The 26,421-nt window shown below is 38.1% G+C and overlaps 1 protein-coding gene across 5 annotated transcripts in view; it reads left to right on the top strand.

The window, feature by feature from the left end:
• Window positions 1–26,421, top strand: part of LOC133521255 (RNA-binding protein Musashi homolog Rbp6) — a 669,256-nt gene that overhangs the window by 292,498 nt on the left and 350,337 nt on the right. For all 5 annotated transcript variants that reach the window (XM_061856115.1, XM_061856113.1, XM_061856114.1 and 2 more), the window contains exon 5: window positions 24,198–24,239. In XM_061856115.1, coding sequence (XP_061712099.1) covers window positions 24,198–24,239 — 42 coding nt within the window. The remainder of the gene's footprint in view (window positions 1–24,197; window positions 24,240–26,421) is intronic.

The following is a 26,421-nucleotide window of genomic DNA, read 5'->3' as shown; positions in this document are numbered from 1 at the left end:
CACATTGTAAAAAACCTAACCTAGGGTGCCGCCAGCAGCGGGGCAGGGAAGAACAGGGCCGCAGAGAGAGAAAGCAACGGACTATCTTCGCCGTGTCTAAGACCACCGCCTTCTGCAACTGACCCTTGATCCAACTACCTAGCGAATTTCTCTCGAGACTAAAATGGCTATCGGGGGAATGATCGTCGAATCAACATCCCAATAATATTTTATTTTTTATCCTACGTCGCTGGCAAACAAACACTATGGCCCACTTTATGATAAGCTGTCTCCGTAGCCTATGGACGCCTGAAGATCCAGAGGTGTTACATCCGCGTTACCAATCCTAACACTCCGAACCCTCGTTGAGTTTTGGCAACCTTACTCACTTTTATTAGATACTTACTTTTATTATATCTAGATTAGATATAGAGATAGATATTGTTTTAGGATTGACTCATGCTTGACCAGCATTGACTATGTGGCATAGACAGTTTTACAGTTTTTTTTTATAATAGGCAGGGCTCGACCTTGTAGTGCCGATTACGTAAAACCAGTATAATATCTGGGAGATCAAGCTTTACTCAGAAAACATATAAAAACTCAAAAATGCGCGGTTAGCCAGAGATAAGACCTAGATCGATTTTTCGCCCCTGAAAACCCACAGAGAGTAAATTTCATCGTAATCGTTAGAGCCGTTTCCAAAATCCCCGAAATATATAATCAGCATTATCCTTGCCTTATCCCATTTACTTGGGGTCGGCACATCTAACACTCTGGCGCCATTTTTGGCGGTCTTTTGTCATATCCGGCGTCAAGCCTTGTGTCAGTAGGTCTTTTTTGATGGTCGAAGCCCAGTTTGTCAGCGGTCGGCCTCTTCCCCTTGTGACCCCAGCACCTTCGGTGGTTACACTCCTTGTAATATGGTCATCGCAACGGCGTTGAACATGGCCAAACCATCGCAATCTGCTTTCGCGCATTTTGTTCCGAATGTCCGCGACTTTAAAAGTGCCTCTTATATACGTGTTTTTTATTTTGTCCAGTCTTGTAACTCCTCCCGACCAGCGCAACATCTTCATCTCCGTTACGTGCATTCTTTGTTCATCCTGTTGTCTCACGGCCCAGCACTCGGATCCATAGAGCAGGGCTGGTCTGACTGCCCGTTTGTATACTGTGCCCTTTGTCTTGATTGGGATCTTTTGGTCGCACAGGACGCCTGTAAGGGATCGCCATTTCAACCATCCTGCTCTTGTTCTATTTTCGATATCGGACTCGGTAGACGCTGTTAACGTGATCAAGGAACCAAGGAACCAAGAACCCCGAAATATATAAATATACAAGAATTGCTCGTTTAAAGGTATAAGATATAACGTCTTTGACTGACATTTTGATTAAGATTAAAAATAAATTGTCGTTGTGATTACAAAGACATTTATTTTATCAATAGAGTTATACATCTACTTTAATTATCGTTACAAATACAGTGTATAATATCGGCTGTCCCATATCAAAACCCAGTAAGTGTTTCAGATCAAAATTTTACAGGACGGCGCAAAAACATAAACTATGTCTCAAAAAATGTTTAAGTTTTAATAAAAAAATTACATAAATGGGTTAATTACTAACCATTGCATGTATCAACATCAATATTATATAATAATATTGTATTTATACACGTCTTATGCCCCTTACTAACTTTGGAAATGTATGCACCGATGTAATATTCCCCCTCCAACACCTATTAAGTGCTTGCTTTAGGTGTGAACCTGGTATATCACTTGTTAACATTTAAGAAATATCGGAGCTTTTCTCACTAGTTACCACCAAGGCACCAGTGGTAACAACTGAGATTGTTTTCTCACTTTTTACCACTAGTACGTGAAAAAAAATTGCACTACGTATTTACAGCCAAATTAAGTATGTCTCATTCCCATACTAGGTTTTGATATGGGATTTGTGATTAGCTAAGTTTTATAATGGTAAACCATCACTAGACATAGGTACTACTTTACTTACTAGGTTTAAAGTTGTCAAAATCTGTAATTTATGCTTATTTACGAGCAGGTGTCTGTAATTGGGTGAGGCCTTACTAGGTACTCCAAATAACAAAACGAATTATAAGAAATTTGTCCCTTACGAGGTTCTGATATGAGATAACCGATATAAACTAAAACACAAGTTTATAAAAACCGGACAAGTGCGAGTCGGACTCGCGCACGAAGGGTTCCGTACCATTATTTATAAAAACGGCAAAAAAAATATGTTTGTTGTATGGGAGCCCCCCTTAAATATTTATTTTATTCTGTTTTTAGTATTTGTCGTCATAGCGGCAACAGAAATACATCAACTGTGTATATTTCAACTGTCTAGCTATCACGGTTCATGAGATACAGCTTGGTGACAGACGGACGGACGGACGGACAGCGAAGTCTCAGTAATAGGGTCCCGTTTGAAATACAGTGGATATCATTTATTACGACCTTGGTTGTAGCGACCATTTACCTATAGCGACGTTAAATCTAAGTCCCTTGAATTTAAAGCATATTTTAGTACAAAGTTCATGTGGCTATAGCGACTTTGGATGTAACGCCGAGTTCGGGTGTAGCGACTGTTTTTAATGAATCATTTGTAACAAATTCCTAGAAATCCCATGCAGATATTGCGACCGGAGTCCAAAGACACAAAGATTTTTTTCTTTCACAAACATTTCTTATCTTTTGTTTACATCCATTGCACACAGATGGTCAGCAAGTGTGGAGACCTTTACCTTTTGTTTATAGATATTAACTAAGTAGGTAGGGAAGCGTGTACGTTTCGGAGCTTTTATGGTTCAGTTACAAAGTGATATTCTGAGTAGCAACTGGGTTTAGTAAACTTTTGAATAAGTATGGCTAATCCTACAACTAAGGATGTGTTAGGTGTTGTAACAAAGCTTAAAAGATACTGTTTATTTGGTGATGGAAAGGATATTATAGATATTGAAGAAGTAATGAAAATAGAATACACCCTACAGCGTACACTAGCACAAAAAAATAAATTGAAGCAAACTAATATTACACATTTTTTTAAATGTACCGGTGAATAACTATGTGTGCAAATATTTTCAATAATAAATGAATATAAACTACACATGTGTACGTGTCTGTATCTCTTTACCTTTGCCTGTAACGACTTCCGGATATAACGAGAAAAATAGAGTGGTCCCTTCATTGTCGTTATACCCGAAATCCACTGTAGTTATAAAATTAAGATTCATTTATTTTGTTCAAAACCAGTTATATAAAAATAAGATGGAAACTCATATACCCCTTCATTAAGGCATTTTTAAAGTTCTCTTAAGTTAAAAATCGACGCATAGATCGTGTGCGTAGAACACTGTGAGAAGATTTTTAATAATTCATATGATTCATAATGAATGAGTGTACAAGTTTCCAGCTTATTATATCTCATTCTGAGGTTGATACTCTTTTTTAGCTTAAGATAACTGGGCAAAGACTCACCCTGAAAAGTGCAGGGCCTATTTTTCCTCAGGCAATTTTGTATGGAAATTTGGGCCATCAGCGATTTTGTACTGAGCTTTTTGGGTATCTATTCAGATTCATGTTGAAGGATTTTTTTACTTGACTTATTTGGATACCTAAGATTGTCTAAATATACTGACGTGTGACTTGACTTACTTGACTTATTGTCCTATGTCCCCTAGATGGGGCAGAGGGCGTCCACAGTGCGCCGCCATCTGGATCGGTCTTGAGCTTCGTGCTTGAGTTCGCTCCAAGTCTTCCCAATAGCCTTCGCCTCTGCAATTATAGTCCGGCGCCAGGTCTGCTTTGGACGGCAACGTTTCCTTTTTCCTTGGGGATTCCAGTCTAGGGCTTGCCTCGGTATGTGTTTAGGATCCCTTCGGAGTGTATGCCCAATCCAACTCCATTTCCGGCGCTTGATCTGCTGGTCGATCGGGGTTTCATTGCAGCATCTCCAGAGGCTGGCATTAGAGATTTTCTCGGGCCAGTATACACCGAGAATGCGGCGGAGGCAGCGGTTAACACAGACTTGTAGCTGGCGCGAGATGTCTTTTGTAACCTTCCACGTCTCGCATCCATATAGCAATACGGTTTTTACGTTTGATCGGAATATTCTGAGCTTGACTCTCCGAGTCCGTTTACTTGATTGCCATACGGGTCGGAGCCGTGCGAAGGTTGCTCTTGCTTTGGTTATTCTCGAAGCGATGTCTTCTTCGGTCCCTCCAGTTTCTGACACGACGCTCCCGAGGTAAGTAAATTTGTGGACTTGCTCCACAGCCTCTGTGCCAATAAGGAGCGGCACGGTACTTGCCGCCCTGCACCTCATCTCCTGGGTCTTCCGGATGTTAACTTTGAGTCCCGTCTTCATTGCCTGACTTCGAAGGTCGTCCAGCTTGGCTTGCATATCAGCGCGTGTGTGGCTCAGCAGGCATAGGTCATCGGCATAGTCCAGATCTTCTAAGACGTTGGAGAGTCCCCACTCTATGCCGCGGCGCTTATTGTCAATCGTGTGATGCATGATGCCATCGAGAACAACAAGGAAGAGGAGAGGAGAAAGAAGACACCCTTGTCGCACACCCGCATTCACTGGAATATCCTCCGAGACGAAGCCATTGTGCGTCACTCTACAAGAGTAATTCTTGTAGATAGCCTTAATGAGGTTGGTGATTTTCTCGGGGACCCCAATTTCACGTAAACGGTTCCAGATACAAGCCCACTTTAGCGTATCAAAGGCTTTTTCGAAGTCTACAAACGTTAGGTACATTTCCCTCTGCCATTCAGTAGCCTGTTCCAAAATGATACGCAGTGTGTTGACTTGATCCGTGCATGATCTGTGGGGTCGGAATCCAGCTTGCTCTTTGCGTATGAGAGGTTCAACGGCCTTCGACAACCTATCCAAAATGATCTTGCAGAGCACCTTGGATGGGATCGAAAGCAAAGTAATGCCTCTCCAGTTGCTACAGTTGCTGAGGTCTCCCTTTTTTGGCACGGTGATGAGAAGTCCCTTGTTCCAGTCGTCCGGTAACTCTTCAGCAAGCCAAATGCTATTCAAGAGTGGTGTTAAGGCATTCACGGCGGTCGGCAGGTCAAATTTTAGCATCTCCGCTGTGATGAGGTCGACTCCTGGGGCTTTGCCGTTTTTGAGCGATTTGATGGCATTCGCTACTTCTTGTTCTGTAGGTGGAGACACGTCAATATCTAGTCTCAGCAAGGGCGAGTTATCTGCGGGTGCGCTTTCTGTGCTGGGGTCGTTGGGGACACGGAAGATATCCTGAAAATGCTCACGCCAGCGTTCTAGCTGTCCCTCGGATGTCACAATCAGTTGGCCTTCTTTGTCTTTTAGAGGTTTCTTTTTACGCTTCTGGTTTCCGGCCAAGACTCTTGTTGCCTTGTACATCTCCCTGAGATTACCGGAGTCTGCAGCCCGTTGGGCGGTGTCGGCAACACCATCTGTCCAAACTCGCCTATCATACCGGGTACTACGGTAGATGCGCCTGCGGATCAGACGGTATTGCAGCCTCAGGTCTTCTAGTAATGTCGCGTCGCTGGTCGCCAGACATTTAAGATGAAGTTCCCTTCTTTCTTCGATGAGGTCCCAAGTCTTTTGTGACATCCAGTCTTCTCGTTTGTGTGTTTTTAGTCCAAGAACGACGGAGCTGGTTTCTGTGTAGACCATTTTAATGCGATTCCACTCCGTGTTGACTGAGGTAGAGTCCGCATCGACTTCATTGCAACTAATTATTATTAAGCACATAGCTGCAATTTTAATTTGGAGAGTCGCTATTGAAAGATTTTTTTCTCGGTTATCATCCGTAAGATAATTATGAAACAACTTAATTTATAAAACCTACCACAAACAGACGAACAAGAACTAGGCTTTATTATAAGGTAATATTTGAAGCCTAAACATTTGTTGTCGACTGAAGGCAGATTGAAAGTCGTATAATAATCTAGCAGGTACAAATTTCGAGTTACATTAAAAAAAAACGGTCTATATACAATTTTCATACTGCCAGCATTCCTAAAGTACATATCACACGCAAATAAATTGTACCTTTAGAAACTAATAAAGAGTTATATTTTCAAAGAATAAAGGTTTTATTTCACTGCGCCATTTCTAAGTGGCACATTATACGAACTTTCAGTGTTTCCCACGTATATGAACGGATTTGCTTCAAAGTAACAATCCATCTTATTATTTTATTATTTCTATCCAAATGTCTTTTACTCGTACGAGCACATATGCTGTTAATGTTTCAACATTTTGTACTGTGTTATCATTACAAGTAGGTACCTTATTAATAAATAATAATAATAAATAATAAATAAATATTATAGGACATTATTACACAAATTGACTAAGTCCCACAGTAAGCTCAATAAGACTTGTGTTGAGGGTACTTAGACAACGATGTATATAATATATAAATATTTATAAATACTTAAATACATAGAAAACACCCATGACTCAGGAACAAATATCCATGCTCATCACACGAATAAATGCCCTTACCAGGATTTGAACCCGGGACCATCGGCTTCGTGGGCAGGGTCACTACCCACTAGGCCAGACCGGTCGTCTTATTACCAATAAATATTTAGTACCTTCCTACAGTGTTCAACTTTCTACAGAAACGCTTGTTGGAAAGTACCTTGCTCATTTACGATATAAAAAATGTAATATTTTAAAGTTACAGAAGTGTCATTCAGATTTTTTAACTTTGTATTTATTAAAAATTGATGTGACGACCTATGTATTGTCATCGCACCAAAGAATAAGCGCGAGCGAGATGCAGTGAGAGAAATTTCTTATCAATATAAAATTTTTAAAATCTGCATGCCGCTCCTGGGTTTTGATGCGGCGCAGCGTAACGCTCTAAATCACGGGACGTTTAAATTACGCCGTCAGAATATTTCGCGTAAAAATAAAATTTTCACTTACGCGGTAAATGTTCGATGTTTTATGCGGTTTCATAACCGCCGTTCGAAAATATGATGCACTTTGTTACTCGCACGACCGGCGCGTTAACGCAATGTGACGTTTCGAACTAATTTAACGAAGTTTAAAAAGCGGTTTTAGTTTAAATTCAACGCAAGCTATTTTTTAAATCGAATCCCGAAATTAAAGTAACAATTAGTCGCTGAATCTGTAGGGTAGGTCTCGATAGCTCGTATGGTAGAGCGGCGGACTGGTACCCCGCAGTCATTTTCGTTCGAGTTTAGCCCGAGGCAGTCTATTTCTCGTGTGTCGCAAAATGGCCATCTTTAGATAGTTAATTAATCTTTATTCACTAGATAAATAGATCTCATTATATTGATTGAGTGCAGATAATCAAGCAAAGATAACCGCAAAAGATGTATATCTTTGTAGCTCAAAGACATTCGTAGACACGATCAAATGACAATCCCAAGACACTTCACCGGAAGCAACAAGATGCCAAAACTGAAGCTACCTTTAGTACCTACAATTCCGATTGCATTTGCTTCATATGACACAAACATTCACAGGGCAACTGAACATTCTACGTTCAGGTGACTTGTCAAGATGTGACAAATATAGGCTTTAGAAATGCGACCTTTGGAAGGTACAGCAAAACCCGCCTAAGGTGATTCTGTAAGAACCACTTTAAAAACGCATCTTAAGAGGGAAAGCGTATTAATCTTGAATAAATGGATGAAAAGGTACAGAAACCAGTGTAAATGGGGTAAGGCGCAGGCGATTTCATATTTATTTATTAACTGTGTATATTTCTGTGATTTTTAGGTTATTACTATTCACCAAATTGGGTTCAGAATTGTAAGCTCTTTCCATCCTAAAAAAAGCGGCCAAGTGCGAGTCGGAGTCGCCCATGAAGGGTTCCGTACCATTTATGACGTATTAAAAGAAACTACTTAGGTACTAGATCTCGTTCGTACCAATTTTCGGTTTAGCCAATAAGGCCTAGTTTACCCTTTGGGTTGGAAGGTCAAATGGCAGTCGCTTTCGTAAAAACTAGTGCCTACGCCAATTATGGGGATTAGTTGCCAAGCGGGCCCCAGGCTCCCATGAGCCGTGGCAAAATACCGGGACAACGCGAGGAAGAAGGAAGAATGATTTAAAAAGTTAAATTTGTATGATTTAATATCTGGTTCTTATATTTTTTACACAGTTTTAAATCGTGGCTGTAGGTATGCCGAATGAATATCCCATTGCACGCCTAAACAATAAAGGAAATTGCGGATGTATTCAGTTATAATCTTATAATTACGTTTAATTAATCTTAATTAATCTTATAGCGACGACCGGTCTGGCCTAGTGGGTAGTGACCCTGCCTACGAAGCTGATGGTCCCGGGTTCAAATCCTGGTAAGGGCATGTATTCGTGTGAGTAGCATGGATATTTGTTCCTGAGTGGGTGTTTTCTATGTATTTAAGTATTTATAAATATTTATATATTATATATATATCGTTGTCTAAGTACCCTCAACACAAGCCTTATTGAGCTTACTGTGGGACTTAGTCAATTTGTGTAATAATGTCCTATAATGTTTATTATTATTTATTAATTACAATGTTTTGACGTATATGTATCATGCACATACAAAATAAATGAATATGAATGAATATCTGTTATTTGTCATCTATGGCAGGGATACCCCAGTACCAGCTTATCCCTCTGAACCGCATCCAACGAAGAGCGACTCGAATAGTCGGCTGCCAGCTTATTTCAGATCGGCTTGACTCCTTGGTGCTGCGTAGAGATGTAACCTCGCCCTGCATCTTCTATTGCATGTATAACGGGAAGTACCCCGAGAAATTGTTCGGATTAATCCCTACCGCTTCTTTCTGCCATGGCCTTACGCGACAACATTTTCATTTTCACCACTTAGATGGTTAGCAGTCCTCAATTGTGCGTTTCTCCAGAAACTTCCTGTCTCGCACAGTTAAATTGTGGAATGCACTGTCGCCTGCGGTATTTCCGGACCGCTACGACCTTCAAACCTTCAAGAAAAGAGCGTACTTACTCCCATCTTGAAGGTCGGCAGAGCAGCCCCTCTGGTGTGGCGGGTGTATATAAAAATCTATTGACTCTCGTTTTCATTAACGTTTTGCCCCATAGAACATTTAACCAATCGGAGATTTTTTTTGCAATTTTCTGTAGGTACAAAACAGTCTGCCGAGTTTTGCGGGGGAGGGGCACGTCAAATGTATGGCTATTTGTACGTTACGTTAGATACACCGTCAGTTCATACAATAAGTATGACGTGAGTATGATTATTAGCCGATGTTCTCGACAGAGGGGTTAGCTCTTAAAGGCGACTCCGGTTGATTAAATGCTCTAAGTTTTGCCCATAGTACATTCCTTATTGCATAGTGTACTATTATTACAGGGATATATTATAGAGACATTCTTACACAAATTGACTAAGTCCCACGGTAAGCCAAGAAGGCTTGTGCTATACTAGTGCTCGGAAAATGATATATATAATATTTAAATACATAGAAAACATCCATGACTTAAGAAAAAATATCTGCGCTCATCACACAAATAAATGCCCTTACCGGGATTCGAACCCAGGAGGCCAGGACCTTCGACTTCATAGGTAGGGTCACACTCGTCGCTCGTTATAATAATGACTACATTTTAATATTAAGCATCTAACTGCTGTAACAATGCATAAATGTGTAAAATGTATAAATGCGCAATGATCAATAAATAAATATTTTAATTAGGTATTTAAAATATCGCTTTCAAATTGCGCCATGAACAGCGTGACTGTCATAGGTAAGTTAGGCTTTTTATTTCGAGGCCAATTAAAAATTCCTCTTCCCGCCGGTCGGTAGGTCCGGATGGGTTCCCTTTTGTCGCGGCCGGAACTGTGTGGGGCCCTAGTGAGCCTTAACGAGACTAAACTTAGCGACGCGTATTTATAGCTTGGGTTATTATTATTGTATTCTTGTAAAAGACAAAAAGGTTGAATTGTGTTATGTTCCAACAAGTAATTTTGTATTTAAAAAATATAATTTTATTTATTTTGTAATTACTTACGGTACTTTTTCTATTAAATTCAAATTCGAGAAAAACGGTTTTGACTAACTAAATCTTAACAAATCACTTTGATTTTCATGTTAATCGCTTCAGCATAATATATTTTAGATTTATAGATATCGCTGTTTTGAAAAAAAAAAAATTGTTTTTTATTTCGCAAATTTTGAAAAAAAGGTAAACCTAGTCTTTCATTGTGTCAATAATATAGTAAAAAAAATGAGGGAGAATGGAAAATATTTAGAAGTGAAAAACGTTTTCTCTTTTTGTATGAACTAATACGTGCTACTCTTTCCTCTTAAAATAATAATCTTCAAAAGTTAACAAGGGTAACATTATAATTTGTAGTAATTTGATGACTATAGATTGTCCTTAGGACAAAAAAAAATTTCAAAGGCTTTAGCCCGACGACGATTTTCAGCTTCGTACAAAAACTTCTCCTTTTAAAGCCGCTTAAAAATGTAATGTGATCTACTTTTACATATCTGCGCCATAAAAACTAATTAATTGACTTCACATTTAACTTTATTGACATAAAATAAACGTCCCATTACTCGACATGCTAATGCCCAAAAGTTCACACCTCGCTGTCACCTTTGTTGTTGAGAACGTCAGTTTGAAGATAAAATTCTCTGGGATCTTAGTAATTTTGACGCTACGGTGAAATACATGACACAAACAGATTCACATACATACGCACACACGCAATGCATGCTAAAACGTTGGATCAGTCTTGTTATGATGGTAAGTATTTTGCCAGTTGGAATCTACGAACGAGGGTGCGGAGTGTTAGGGTCGGCAATGCGCATGTAACTCCTCTGGAGTTGCAGGCGTACATATGCTACGGAGACTGCTTAGCAACAGGCGGGCCGTATGCTTGTTTGCCATCGACATAGTATAAACAAAATCTCCCAAGATAATTCTCATGTTTGCCTAAGTACCAAAATATTATAATAATTTTTGCTTACAAGAATTTGCTTGATTGCGTACGACTGACTACGACGTCGAATCACGTTCGCCTTTAACGCTTTTATATTCCCATAATCATAAATTCATATTGTCAACTACCACGTTCCGCGCTCTCTGGTTGAATTCGAAAATACGACACTGGGTGGTTGCAGGTCATCGCCGCCGTCCATGTAAATAAAATCCTTTCCAATGCAGTCCATGAAGTAACTTTTCCTGTAGCGATATACATTAGGCGATTTGAATTATTGCATAACTTGTAAGCAGAGTCAGAGTAAGTGCTTGGTACGCATGCTTCCTTTTTTTTCGACACCTGCAAAAATATGGAGCACCCGCTAGACATTAGTAACAGTTGCATTTTATTATTCAAACGCAGAGGGTTGTAAATTACGAACTATTATATTTTGTTTTATTCGGAGTTCTAAGAAGTTACTATATTAGTTTCTTCGCTGTTTCTTATTATTTATTAAATAGTGCAAATCTTCATCATCAATATTCTGTTGTCAGTAGGAAGAAAAGGGCCAACTAACAAATTTTAAAAACTGAGCATATAGGTTTGTAAATATATATTAATTGCCGTGCTCAGCAAAACATGTAATATACGAGTAATCTTTCTTTTATGTAATATACGAGCCCCGATGCAGTGGAGTTCGTCTAGTTATACACAAATATTTTATTTCCTACCTTTTGCTTGCGACTTCGTCTCCGTAGAATTAGTAATTTAGCTTATTTTTTACCAAATCTTTTTTTTCATTCCCCAAAAAAGCTTCCCACTTCCTTTCTTTCTTTCAACTATAACACTTAGTTAAAGTGTAATGGTAATCATTCAATTTGAGCATATGCTTATATGAATTATCAGGCTATGCATCAATTATCTCACTTCCACCCCGCTTTTCACCCTCTTAAGGAATGATTCCCGGAATAAAAACTACCCTATGTCCTTTCCCGGAACTCAAACTATCTCTATACTAAATTTCAACTAACTTGGTTCAACGTTTTGAGCGTAAAGAGGTAACAGTCAGACACACAAGCAGACAGACACACATTCGCATTTATACTTAAATATGAATAGTATGGACACTAATAAATTTTAGATCAAACTCAGTCATGGGAACCATGATAGTAATGTTTAATCTAGTTTATTCTATTCGTATAATAAAATTGCAACTGAATTTTTAAGAAACGTTGTCTAAATCATGTCCTCTCCTACGGCACTTCTGTATGCATGGCTTTAGAGCAGAGCTGTGTTGCTATATCTATTATATACTTTGACGAATCTATAAGGGTTCCGTTTTTTGCCATTTGGCTACGGAACCCTAAAAACGATGTGTCAACAGAATAGGAAAAGGACAGAACATAATAAAAATGTTGCAAGTAACAACTTACGTCTTTCTAACTTGGTTTCTGTCAAGGCCAATGAGTATTCCTAGGATTCAAGTAACCCGAGGTTGCCATACTGAAAAGTGCCGCTACGCATTACGCTATGAGCTAGACTCACTGAAGTCCGATTTGTGAAAAAAGTGATTTTTTCGGTAGTAGAATTAGTAAATGTATGACAATTGTAAGTTGTAAGGGGACATTCAAAGGACTGGTGTTGGAAAAGACACCACTTTTTTGCCTGCCAACATCAATTTTCCTGAAGCCTAGGGGCACCAGCACCACTTCAAGGATCAGAATTTTAATCGCGGTATAATAGCATACGACACAGTTCTAGAGATCCTGGTTATAAATCAAACTTAGAACTTAATTATCAACGAAAGACAAACGCTTGCGCGATGTATCTCGACGCCAGCGCCATCTAATGTGCTTTTGGGTAGACGTTCTTTATTGGACGTGGTGTTACAAGCATGAATCATAATTTTTCATGTTTATAATAGTAAATGTATTTCTATTACTTTTTATGTAATGTTTTTACGTCGTTTTATAAAATTACAGCAAAATATTTAGTTTTGGAGTTACAATATTTATTTTCACGATTTCAACTTATTCCTTACCTCCTTTTCTTTCTACTGACGGCAGCAGGTATTCTCTCTTGTCGCCCACTGCTGTACTAATGCCTCTTTTCGTGCATTTAATTAGTAATGTAATTACATAATATTTGGATAAATGATATCTTTGTTTGAAACAGCGTAAAAATAGTTAACTAAACAAAATTATTTCTAGATATGTATGTATTTATAGGCATCATTAAAAATTGTTATTTCATAATATAATGATGCCTACAGACTTTCGCGATAGTCGTTGTGATTAACGCCTTGACATACGAGTACAAGTCGTAGACTAACTTCAAAATTACATCTAAATATGCGTAGCTTTCCATTATTCTTCGTGTACATAAGGATCATACTTCTCTGATAGAAAGCTCCATATATTAATAGTACCGGTATTCTGACTTACTGCTCAATTCATTAGGTGCTGAGTTCACGTGTATCAATAAATGTCATTATAATGCCATTCGGTTACCGTCCATTTCGCTCGTCATTGTCCGTACATGTATTGCCGTGCACGAGGCGCACGGTAACTAAATGACATCATTCAGATATTATGGTGATATCAGTTTACAGTGAGCTGCGAAATTGCATGGAGAAATAATCAATGAATTCATTGATAAAGTCGCTATGCACTTTTACGGCTGATGGTACATTCGAATTGGCCCGAGTGAGTCGTGTTCTGATATTTAAGTACGAGCTTTTATCTTCCCTGTCCATCAGATGACGATTATAATTCATATTGGTGTAATTTATTGTTCTTAAGATATGACTAACATAAAATTATAGTTATTATATTGAATGTTTACGCGTTTTAGCCAAGGGTAAATGCCACAAAAAAATACACTGAAATTAGGTTACATTTGCAGGGACAGACTCCGACCAAGGGGCCGATTTTTGAATTTCGAGTGCTCGATTTCGTGTAAATCCCTTCAATTTATTTCCACTACTAGGCATTTAAATTCTACTAATTGAAAACGAGTGGTCAATACCACTAGATTCCCAATTCCTATTGCTCGTATTTTAAAATATAAATTCGCCGTTTGCCACAGATTTTCGAGTGACGAATTCGAGCGCTCGAAATTCAAAAATCAGCCCCCAAAACTTTAAAAAGTTAAAATCGTCATAAAAATCACGAAAACATGACTAACTTTCATTTATTTTCAGATGCAAATCGTTACCCTACATACTGGTATAATTTAGTCTAAAATATGTATTGACATAGTTGAGGGATCTACGAGCAAATTTTTAAACAGAAGTATATTTTCAGAGTACTGTACTGTCTTTTGTGGCAAGTTTAGCGCGACGCCCCATATCTTTTGTTCCCTTCTAATTTCCTGGCTTAGCAACTAAAGATTAAAGTTACCCTATTATAAATATTATAATAGTAGAGTACCTACGTACGCTTTTTATGTTAGTAGTAGTTAGCACTAGACTCGACCGGTTATTCTGAGGCGATAAGTGATTTTATCGTTGGCGATTATGTTCGGCTAAAATTGCGAGTAACATACATTTGGTGTAGCACCGCAAGCACAGGCCGTGCCTCGGCTTGTTTTTGCACTGGATTACCCGTTTAAACAAACCTAGCGGCCGGAACACCAAATAAAGGGAAACACTAACCGACGCCCGCGTTATTCTTCCAAAATTAACTCATAACGCCAAGAGCTCGTTGAGTTTTTTTTTTCGTCCGTAATCTGCCTTAATGGGCACTGGTCCAGTCGCGTTCGTAAATCGCCTACACGCGAGTACCACGAAATGGGAATCTTTAAATAGTGTACATACATTTTTAATGCCCCGCCACGGCGCGATTGTGGCAACAATTAACGTTATAACGAGTTCATTAATGATGGACGATTTAAAGGCAGTTTTAAAACGGGCAGCTTTTACAGCGAACCAGATAAAACAAAAAATGCCGCAACGTAGTCCCAACTGTAAAATGAAGGGGTTATTTTTCAATGATTTTATTACTGTCCTTGATACAAATTTTAACCACGCATGTATACAATTTACAATTATTGTTAAAGTTTTAACGGTTTGATACTAAATACACATAGGTACCTACGTACTTCCAAGTCCTGGCATCACAAAATATTTTAGAGATTGTCGGTAGATATTACTTATACGTAAATTTTAGGGTTGTAGACGAAAAACAAAGGAGTTGCATGCGGCTCTGAAATAATAAGTTTGAGTTGAGTTCATGTGCCGTGCGGCGCGCTCACCTGACGAGATCAGGGCTCTGGAATGCTTAATATAGAGTCCTTTACTTGCACCCGGTCCCCGAATAACATCGCCCACTTCACCGACGCGGCCATACCTACATTCGTATCAACACAACTACACGATATTGAAGTCTGAGTATAATTCAAAAATTCGTAATGCGTCAATTTTTATAACAATGTTGTTACAAATTTCTATTTTTTTACGTAATTCATACCCACAAACGGTTAAACTATTTGTGCTTATAATTTATATCCAAATCCAACTGCAAGCGCTATACACACCGTCTAAGCATCTCAGTTCTGTTTACGTTTGGCTGACAGGCATTCATTCTATGCACGAAAAGTTTCTCCGAGTCGTGTCAGTTCGGAGCAAACTTCCCGAGCTCGGACATCAGGAACCGGCATAGATACAGTTGCACAATAGAATAAAGTAACATCGGAAGCTCGTTGGAGTTACTAAATAATACAGAGGCGGAGTGACATGCGCAGAGTGGAGCCAGGGCCCTAAGTCTGTTTTGACTGCAAATATCTGCGCCGGATGTCTACCGGTCGGCCCGCACAGTCCTACAGAGTCCAACATCACCACGCAACTAGACGATGTTTTTTCATTGTCAGCTCGTAGTTTTCTTTAAGTCTCAAAGGACTAAGCTTTGTAAATGCTTTTGCCGAGGTTTAATTTCTTGCGACATTCTGATTTGTTGCGTTGCGGAGACTTGTAAAAGTCTGCATTGAATGTGACATAAAGTATTATTGGTGTAAATTAAACCAGAACACACTAAATGACTAGAATCACCATCTTCCAAGCGTGGTCCTGATTTTTGCCATGGCGAAATATAGGAGCAAGAAAATTGGTGTGGGTATCAGTTTTTATGAAAACATCGTATGAAGTATTAAAATTTCCTGTGATTTGAAAGTGCGTCCGATTTTCTTATCACTAGGTTATCAATACTCATCATACTCCAAAGGACAGAAACTAGTAACTATTAATAGCAAGTAGTATTACGATTTTCTTTGTTTAATTGTACAAATGACAAACAACCCAAAATCCTACTCGGCAACTTCGATTACAATTAAACGTTGTGGTGACAATCTCGTAACTCGAAGGGAATAGTGAGTGGTCTTAGTCCCAAGAGTCCTCAAGTCACATTGCCTTAGCTAACGTCGCGACTGGCCTTTATGCAGCTGTTGCTGGCAATATTTGACTATAAACTATAACAGCTAACTTTCACTGCTAAACTATTGTCACTAAAACCACAAAGAGATTATTTCAATCTCTTACAACGTGAGGCACGAGGGTCTTTGGGAATGTCTAGACGCGTTATTAATGAACAAACTTACAACTGTTGAATAAATAGCAAGGAACTTAGCAAAGGTATTACGAAAAAAGAGCGTCGTTAGAGCCCGGTCACTGTGTTCACAGTGGTCGACGTGAAACAAACAGTAAAGGAAAAGGGCAATGAATAAAATACACGTTAATAGGTGCGTCTAACTAGGTATGCGAAGCACCCACATTAACGCCCGACGAATGAGCTTTCGACTGATGGATAAGATTACGTCTCTTCCCATCCGCCGCTTACGCTTTCGACGTTGGTATTTAAGAGAAAGTAATATCTGACAAAATGGAGAGAATATATTTCGGTTGCACTTAGGTGTGAGGAGTAGGCTCGAGCCGGTGTCCCGGTTCCCACGCGGCCGCCTGTCTCGTGTTACACCGGGAAGAATTCCACTTTTTTCTTACAGAATTAAACGAGCGATAAAATTCTTGCGACGTCGCATGAAAATGTGCGTTACCTGCCTTGCATATTTATGCGTGCCCCAGTAATGACGTTTGTCGAGCCTCTTCCCTGGCGGTGACATTACCTACGGCTTGGTCTTGTAGCGTTAAACCAAAGCTGGTTTTGCTAACCATTTGCTTATAGTATTTTTTGGTTATAGCTTACGAATACTTATTTTAAAATTGCAAAATCTACAACAATGGCATAGTTTAATGCCATCTCTTAACATGGCAATTTGTCTACACGGTAAAGTCGCAGCTCGTTAAATCATGTCTCTGGAGGTGGTTCCCAGACTCGTATTTCTCTTTCTGTTCAACAAGGCTCATATTAATTCGTCGTGGCGCTGCGGAGGCACTTCACTAGCTTATTCTAAGAATGTGGGTACAATAAGTCGTCACTAAGCATAAACTCTGGCTAAACGGTGCAATATCATTTATCTTGGCTGCGGGGGTAAATATTGTTCTTAATTTAATTCAAGTTAGTGGAAGCGCACGTGGGCGATGGCGCGAGCAAAGCGGTGGCACTTCACGGGCCGCAACTCCGCAAGTCGCACATTGCACATCAAATATTTCAGAGGGAACGGTCCGGAATATACTTGCAATAGCTCGCCCTAATCTTGAGCCAACTCGAGTATTGCACCTAGAGCCAAATTCGTTCCAATTAGGCGGAGTTAGAGTGCGCGGTGCTGACTGAACACGGAATGATGCGGTCCCCACTTAATACCGCCCCTGCGACATTTACGTGTCGTCTGCACGTATATTTTAGTTAACATTTTCACTCAGTATACCTGCGTCATTAAGCGCTACATGTGTAACTTAAAGTGCACTACAGCTGCTCCCTAATTTTGACCGAAGTGCCGGATGCTTTAATTATTGTGAGTTTAAACAACTACCCTGATTCGCACTCACTGAAACATAATTGGACACTTTATAGAAATATATTCGTATATTCATTGTAACTTCAGATCGGATTCCTGTAGATTTGTTTTCTCCAAGGTACCAAGGTAAAGACGGATGGACGATGGAATCTTAAATATATTAACCACTTGAAAACTAACACTTTTCGTACTGAGACATAATAAGTGCATTTCCTATGCCATGAATAACTTGCTTAACGATCATACGAAAGTATTTATAAAGCTTGTTAACGACAAAACACCAAAATATATTTTTACAGTAAAGAACATCAAAGTAGCATTTCATACAACAATAAAACTGTAATCTTTGACCTCGTTGGAAGCACAATAGGATTATGTGTTTAGTGAATTCACACACATTATCCGTGAAAAAGTGAGCAAACGCTTTGTACACCCACTTTGCGGGCGTTCGTGTTCACCGCGTAAGACACCGATATTGTGTTTGCTTAATATAAAATTTAACATAATCGACTTTATGTCGATGACATCGCTCTGACTACATAAAGCTAACATGCTCTTTTCCAACCTTAGTGGTATCCTACTAATGTGCTTTCTCCTACAATCTTTCCTTACGATGACAAGCTAAATTCAATGGAATTGTAAATGAATCTCGGTCTTAGCAGTTCGATTTTATGGTATACTTTGGTTTGGTTTCTGGTGTTTGACATAGGATAAGTTAAAATTTAAAAGCGGCGATGTCAATCTTTATCGCAAAGGGAAGTTGTAGGAAGGGGGAGGTGAAGGTGGCTAAGGAGGGTGCGCCACTGCGTCGATTGTAATCACGCAAATGGCTCCATATCAAAATGTCACATTCGTTTCGATGTTTCGTTGTCATTTTTGCGCAGGAGTAGTTTGTGTCTTGGTGTTTGTTTTAGAAATTTCCTTTAGTCGTTTGTGGGATGAACGGGGTCCATTTGCTGTCCGTTGATACACTTGATTATTCAATTTTTATACCGATTGAGTTCTATCTGTATTCATAGGTACTTACTTTTCTTGACTGACGGTACAAATTCATCCTTAGAGGCTGCCTTTTAGTAGTAATACAACTAATTATCAAATATAGATAAAAAATCGGAGTTATTTAAGAGAAATAGAGCGTCCTCTAATGTGATCTGATACAAGACTTAATCGCGTACATTCATAATTATGTGTCCTGACATTTCGTATGTGACGTAATGTCACTTACAAGACGTTATTATCTGCTAGTTTTCACCCAACTTTCTGCAACTATAAACGTAAAATTACGTTCTCATTGTCAGACAATAGTATATTATGTATTAAGGGTACTAAACAAGGATTTACGAACAAGTGTTAATTAAGCCCGAAGCCGAAAGCCAAAGCTTAATTAACACGAGTTCGTAATTCTTGTACTGCCCGTGACATACACAATGTTTTTCATCACACTTGTGAGTAAAAAACTAAATTTTAACCGAAATAAATATATACGGTGACATTTCAACCCTTGTTCCTCGTACATAACCGAGTTACATTACCAGCAATGTACAAGGAAAAAATATTCTTCGCACAAAACCGGGTAATGTATTAAGAAATATTTTTGCTTTGTACATTACCGTTAACATTTCCAGTTTTGTACGAGGATGTAAATATTCTTCCTACATTACTTGGTTTTGCTCAAAGAAATCTTTATTCCGTGTACATGTAATTGTTTTAAAAATTGTTACTAAAGAGGACATAACATTAACAGTCCATGAAAGTTTTGTCAATACATATAAGCGTATGGTGCGTCCACGGATTCACATCGACAACTCAGGTTTTGTGAATGTTTTTAAACTGCAGCAGTAACTAGGTTTTTATTAGGGTTCCGTAGTCAACTAGGAACCCTTATAGTTTCGCTATGTCTGTCCGTCCGTCCGTCCGTCCGTCTGTCTGTCCGAGGCTTTGCTCTGTGATTGTTAGTGCTAGGAAGCTGAAATTTGGTATGGATATATAAATCAATAAAAATCGATCGATTTTGTTTTATGTATTTAAATAATAATATATATAGATTAAGTTCATTGGGCAACTACAGGACCCTACACTGAGCATGGCCCGACATGCTCTTGGCCAATTTATTTATTTATTGTTTACTCGCAGAACTTCCTTGGTTTTGTACATGGAATAACGGTTTCTTTGTGCAAAACCAAGTAACATAGGAAGAATATTTACATCCTCGTACAAAACTGGTAATGTTATCGGTAATGTGCAAAGAAAAAATATTTCTTAATACATTACCCGGTTTTGTGCGAAGAATATTTTTTCCTTGTACATTGCTGGTAATGTAACTCGGTTATGTACGAGGAACAAGGGCATTTCAAACATTCGTCCGCCATATTGTCATTTTTGAAAGGTTAGGCATCGAAAGCACACGGCCCTATTCGAAAAATGAAATACGATAACGATAAGTTCTGGTTTAGATAAGTTCTCATTTAGATATCGTTTGTATGTCGTATAATTGACAGAAGCAGCTTGATTCGGGCAACCAATGTCACTATGACGTTAGAAATATCGCAGATAGATCTTATTGGGATCACAGCGGAATCGAAATAAACCTCAATTTTTACATGTCGTTTAGTTATCGATCTTTTAAAGATCTTAACCGTGTCTTAATCATTCTTCGAATCGGGCCGACAGATTCGGCATTCAACCGCGATTGAAAATTGTGTAAAAATATTTTAATAGGCCATTTAATTAATTAAATCAAGTATTTTTAAACAAATACAAATATATTATATTATATAAGTAAATATTTTAAAAGTAAAACTTAGTTGTATCGACTTGGTTCATATGAATTAGTGACATTCTTAAAACATTCTGCGTGGATACATTGGCTCCGACCCACGTCCAGGGCTCGTCCCGAAAACCGGGGACGGCTGCAGAAGACGCCCAACTTAACAAGTGCCGCAAATATGCAATTTTTTAAAACAATTACATATTTGCGGCACTTGCAGTTGAAACCTTTGGGCCGTGGTCATCGGACACCAAACAAGTCGTGAAAGAAATTTCTCACAAACTTGTGTGGGTGTCCGGCGACCTTCGTGCGGGGGAATACTTCGCTCAGCGGCTAAGTCTGGCAATTCAACGGGGAAATGCAGCAAGCGTTCTGGGGACGATGCCCCAGGCAACTCTAATGTAATTCAATTTAATGTACCTAATCTTGACGTGTAATTAATAAATAAAGTTATTTGGCATAAAACATACGCCCACTGGCATAATTTACCTAATTTAAAAAATATGTATTACATCCCTTGGGCATAATATACCTCATTCCATCTCAGTATGCTGGCATTAAAATAACATCGTTTATGAGCAAGTGTAATGAAAAAAAAAAAATGTGATAAATGAATGCGGTAGTAAGTATGTCTGTTGCTTTTCACGCTTTAACCGTTGAACCAACTAAGATGAAATTTGGCAGTTTGTGTCAATCATAATGTTCAATCCACGTGGACGGAGTCGCGGGCCAAAGCTAGTAAGTACTTTACCTATATAGCAATAATGCGTTAATTTGGTGCAGTATAATTATGTGTAAAAAGACAACGAAACTTATTTTATGTGTATAGATTAGGACCATAGACTCCCTTTCTGAGGGCGACTTTAAACTTCAAATTACAAACTTGCAATGCACGATTGTGAGAAAGATCGCTAATGTGAGAAACAGTTGGTTGACAGAACAGTTTGTTGGAATGATCAGAGTCGCGATAAACTGTTGCTCTACAGACTGGTTTTGCGATTAATGTTTTCGCGAAAGGTCGCAATTGCGATAACGGTTTCTCGCCATAACGAATCGAACGATGGTTCGAAAATCAATATTGAGATAAATTGATGATCGACGAAACGGCGAAGTACAACACAATCTTAGCGCGACAAATTACATATTTCGAACCGACCGTAATAGTGATATGCCGCACAATCGTTCATCGTACGTTTGTTATTCAAAGTTCAAAGTCGCACTTGGGCACTATGATTTTCTTCCCAAACTTACAGGCAATATTATTTGCAATTAAAATTAGTATCCAAATTTACGCACGAAAATAAATTGCTTAAAGCGAAACATTAAACAGCCTTTGGCATGTTACCTTTTATTTTTCTATCGACGCAGGCTGCTGGATAGCCACTGACTGCGATCGCCTCCATTAAAATAACTCGTTAAAATTTATCATCGACCCGCTTAATCGCTTTAACGCCACCATCTGGGGTTTTATGATTTTTCTGCTTGCTCTGTGTACTTTCGTGGTCATTTTACAACGTTTACAAAATTGCTTGCGTGGGGTTAAAAGCTTTGCTACATTTTACAAGTCCTCTTTTTGTTTGTATGTAGGGTTTATGTGGCCACATAATAAGCGTTCATTATAATAAGTTGCGATGACATAGGTACTTTTAATATGTTCATTGGTTTGTATAATTTTTAAATTTAAAATTTACCAATTCAAATGTCGTTGATGTTTAGGCGAATACAAATATCTCAGGGGCGTTGCGGTGTATGTATTTTTTATTATATTTTTATGTCCATATTATTTTTTTTTTAAAGCAAACATACACAAAAATAAATGAATAATAATTGCATATTTATATAATAAGTAAATAAACGAAGACTGTTATTATCAGACGTAGAAGTCTTTGTGGCAAAAACGAGTGCTTGAGAAAAGGAAACATCGACAAATAATAACATCGATAAGTCAGTCATAGATTAATAATTAAAATATGTAAATTCTACTTGCTTGAATTTACTGGGAAATTTCAAGAATGCAAATCAATTACAAATCCGACCATAATTGCTTTATTACATATATTAAGTATTTAAAAATAAAAACGTAAACTGTAGAATGCAGTGTCAAAAAATAACAAAACTACCAATGGGTGTATCAAAGAAGTTATCGAACGTGTTGTGTATTTCGCTATCTTTTTATACAATGTTAAAAATATCTATATACCGCTAAGGTAACATCGATACTAGACATGTCGATATTTAATGTTTGTCAATCACTTTATTTTGCCACACAAACTTCTATGTGTGGTTATTATATATAACCGTACTTGAAAAATGTTTATAATTTTTGCAAAGAACAATAAAATAAGCTTTTTAAATACCTTGCATAATTAAATTACCTGAAAATTTTAATTCGTTCACAAAATCCAATTTAATCAAATAAGTGAGGTAGATTTTCTGCAGTTGCGGTGTTCCGTGGCGCACTCAGAAGATAATTAAATAATTAAGAATGTATGAATGACGCTGTAAAGCCGTTTTCCCTGATATTGTAATAATGCAGTCCTCTTGGGCAAAATCTTTTAAATTATTCTCTTACGCTTGCTTCGTAATTACGCGGACGCGAATGCCTACAGCCTGCGCATCTATTGTGTATAGCGTTTGAAAGATTTTTCAGAAATCCTCTCATACATTTTAAATATATATTTTACAAACTACGTTAACATACATATATAGAACATTACATACACAATGAGGTGTGGACACAAAACACATCAGCGTCGAATAATAAAATTATAGTAACTATGTATAATTATTACACCTACCTTCTGAACTGAGCAATTTTTTTCGTACCTCTCAATATTATTTCTGGTTTGTTTGATAATTTCCTGTCAGCCAGGACGAGATTAATAATTTATCAGGATATATTTTCTTTATATTTTCCAATGTAAAGTTACTTTAAATAAAGTTAAGCAAAAAAAAAACTAAAAACTAATTTGACAACATAAAACCCGCTGCAATCTAAAGTACGCAGAAGCGACAAAATGATCAACGCGAGTGGAAACGAAGCATTTTACCTCTAAAAATGCCAAAGGTAGCTTCTTTAGGTTTATATTTTGCGTTTATAACGGTCAGCGGCGACGCAACAAGAGTAAAAAGACCTGCGGCCGCGGCCGGAGAAAATCTGAGGGCTTAAACAGTGCTACGTATGAAATACTAGCGCTCGGTTACATGAAAAAGACGAGGGCCGAAATCGAGTGACAGGACCGCGGCGCAGGATTTTCAGCCCGATGCTTTTTTGCTAGCTGGATTTTGGGCCTCGACGATGGAGCCGCGCTAGCGATGCGAATTTATCGAGCTCGTCCCGAGCTCGACGTGTGGTCTATGATTAGTTTGCAGTAGAAACTCTGGTTTTTAGTTCGCATTCATTATTTACTGTTGCGTGACACGCATAAGTTCACTCTACTTACAATCTAGTTCTAAAATGTTATGATTCGACGGAAAATTTCGTTCCCACGTTCTTTTTAACTCCGCTTAATATTGAAACAAATTTGCATAATAAAGACTATAATATTCATAAAATGTAATGGTGAATTTTCTTTCCAGATTGATCCTAAAGTGGCCTTTCCCAGAAGAGCACATCCAAAGGTAAGTGATTTATAATATCATTGTCGTTAGCCATAAATTCAAACTTCAACTTGCCATTAGAGTAAATAAACTCATTCCGACATTAAATCGCCGCAAAATGGCAACCTTGTACTGCAAAGTTACGACATATTATGAGGGTAAAGCATACCGCTTGAACGCTGCTTGTTTATTTTCAAACATTTACACAAAATATTATTTTAGGCTGGACATAACTCTCGCTCGCTATTAAGATGTTGGCTTACGATGCATAAATAACTAAGGGCTAACAATTTAGTATGCGGGCTGTGATCTTGAGGCCATCCTTATCCTGGATGCGATTCAATCATACGCCGACCCCTGATTGAATCATGTAATAACGTATCATCTCTATTTCCAATGATATCTGTGCACATATATATATTACTATTCAAATATATTTATTACTATTCAAATGTAGTTATTGCAACCTAATGCATTAAGGAAAGTTAAAATAGAAGTAATTTGAATGTAACGTATTATTTACTTATAAATAGATTTTCCGATGTAAACAATATATTTATTAAGAAATTGACGCGATCTGTTTCTTACGCCAAAATATGAGTTCAAACGAGGTGCACAAAAAAAATCAAATTAACTATTTTACGACTATGAAAATAATTATATTAATACATGCAAGTGTATTAATACTTGGGAAATGAACAACGCATGGAAGGTTTTTTATGCTACATTAGCCGACTTAGGACGCATTCTACCCAAAATGGTAGGAAAATGCCAATGACAGGGTCGAGTGGAGAAAACGAGGGGAAGCCTATAGTCTGTATCTTCAGGTATTTAAAAAAAGGTAAACAAAATCTACCCTCAAATGGCTCCTTAAGGCAGCTGAGGGTAGATGAAAACATTACATGATCAAATAATGTAGGTTTAAAGTCAGGTCGTTCAGTGACAGATCCAGGTGGTTTTGTATTTGGTTGGATAACCAATAAATATTAAAACTACCCGAAAATTTACAAATTGTTTGTTTACCTTTTTTTAAATACCTAAAGATACAGACTATAGAATAGCACAATCGGAATAAAACAAAACTCGAAATCTCTGGAACAATCCTGAAATTTAGTATGTATGTAAATTAAAGGCCCCTTTTTAATGTCTACACCATTTGACACTTGAGGACCTTGAGAAATCGCAGCCATCTTGAAAAATGTGTACCATCCTGGACAAATTCGCGTTTGACTCCAAATCTACGTTATATAGGAAAATGTGGTGTGAAATAGCATTAAATCTTATTAAATTCTACACGAAAAAGTCCTGGATATCTATGCGGAAAAAATACATCTTGTTATAGAAAATACATACTTGCTTAATCTAGGTTTAGCGCTTCTACACTTCGAGGGGACATTCTCCTAATAGGAAACTCGGAGGAATATGAATTCTACTTTTGTCTATCGGTACATTTGTACATGGTCTACCCCAATATCAACATTTTACTTGACTGCGACTTCACCAAAAATTAGGGTTATGGGTTTAAGTACTGATGATTCAGTACAACCTGTAGCTTAGGATACTGGCCGAATTTTTTAAATGCCTCATATGTTATAGGCATTGAAACAGCGTTTTTCGTATTTTCATCAACAAATCAAAATATTTTCATAAAAAAATTTAATTAAGTACCTATAACATATCAACCATTTGAAATTAAAAAGTGACATTTGATGAAGCTAATGAAGACCAGCGGCGTTAACATGGTTGCCGTTTTATCGTCGGTCACATTTAAGGAGGCACCCTAGCGACGTCTACCGTTAGAGTGTTATACTTCTTAATCGGCTACCGGAGTACCTATTCATATTGGAAATTCACCAGTTACCATGCGCTACCCCATACTACTTTAATCTTCTCGTTCTAACACGTTCGTAAGTGCGAAAGTGACGCATGATACGACAGACGATAAAAAATGCGACCATGCTAACGCTGCAGAACGGAAAAATTAAACGACACGTTTGTCACGTTTGGCGATTTGTCTTCATCGTTAAGTTTGTCAAACAAGTAAGATTTTCAAGGAACTGGTCCTTGATCTGATGATAGGTTCCATGAGGAATTGAGGACACTCTTTAAATCTTTATGGATTCAGATCCAGATATTGAATCAGGGGGGACAGTCTTGTATAAAGCCCTTTTATTCGAAAAAAATAGAGTCATCTATTTTGCTG

The sequence above is a fragment of the Cydia pomonella genome, chromosome 9, assembly GCF_033807575.1.
Source record: "Cydia pomonella isolate Wapato2018A chromosome 9, ilCydPomo1, whole genome shotgun sequence".
NCBI classification, from domain to species: domain Eukaryota; kingdom Metazoa; phylum Arthropoda; class Insecta; order Lepidoptera; family Tortricidae; genus Cydia; species Cydia pomonella.
This window is presented reverse-complemented; position numbering and strand designations above follow the sequence as displayed.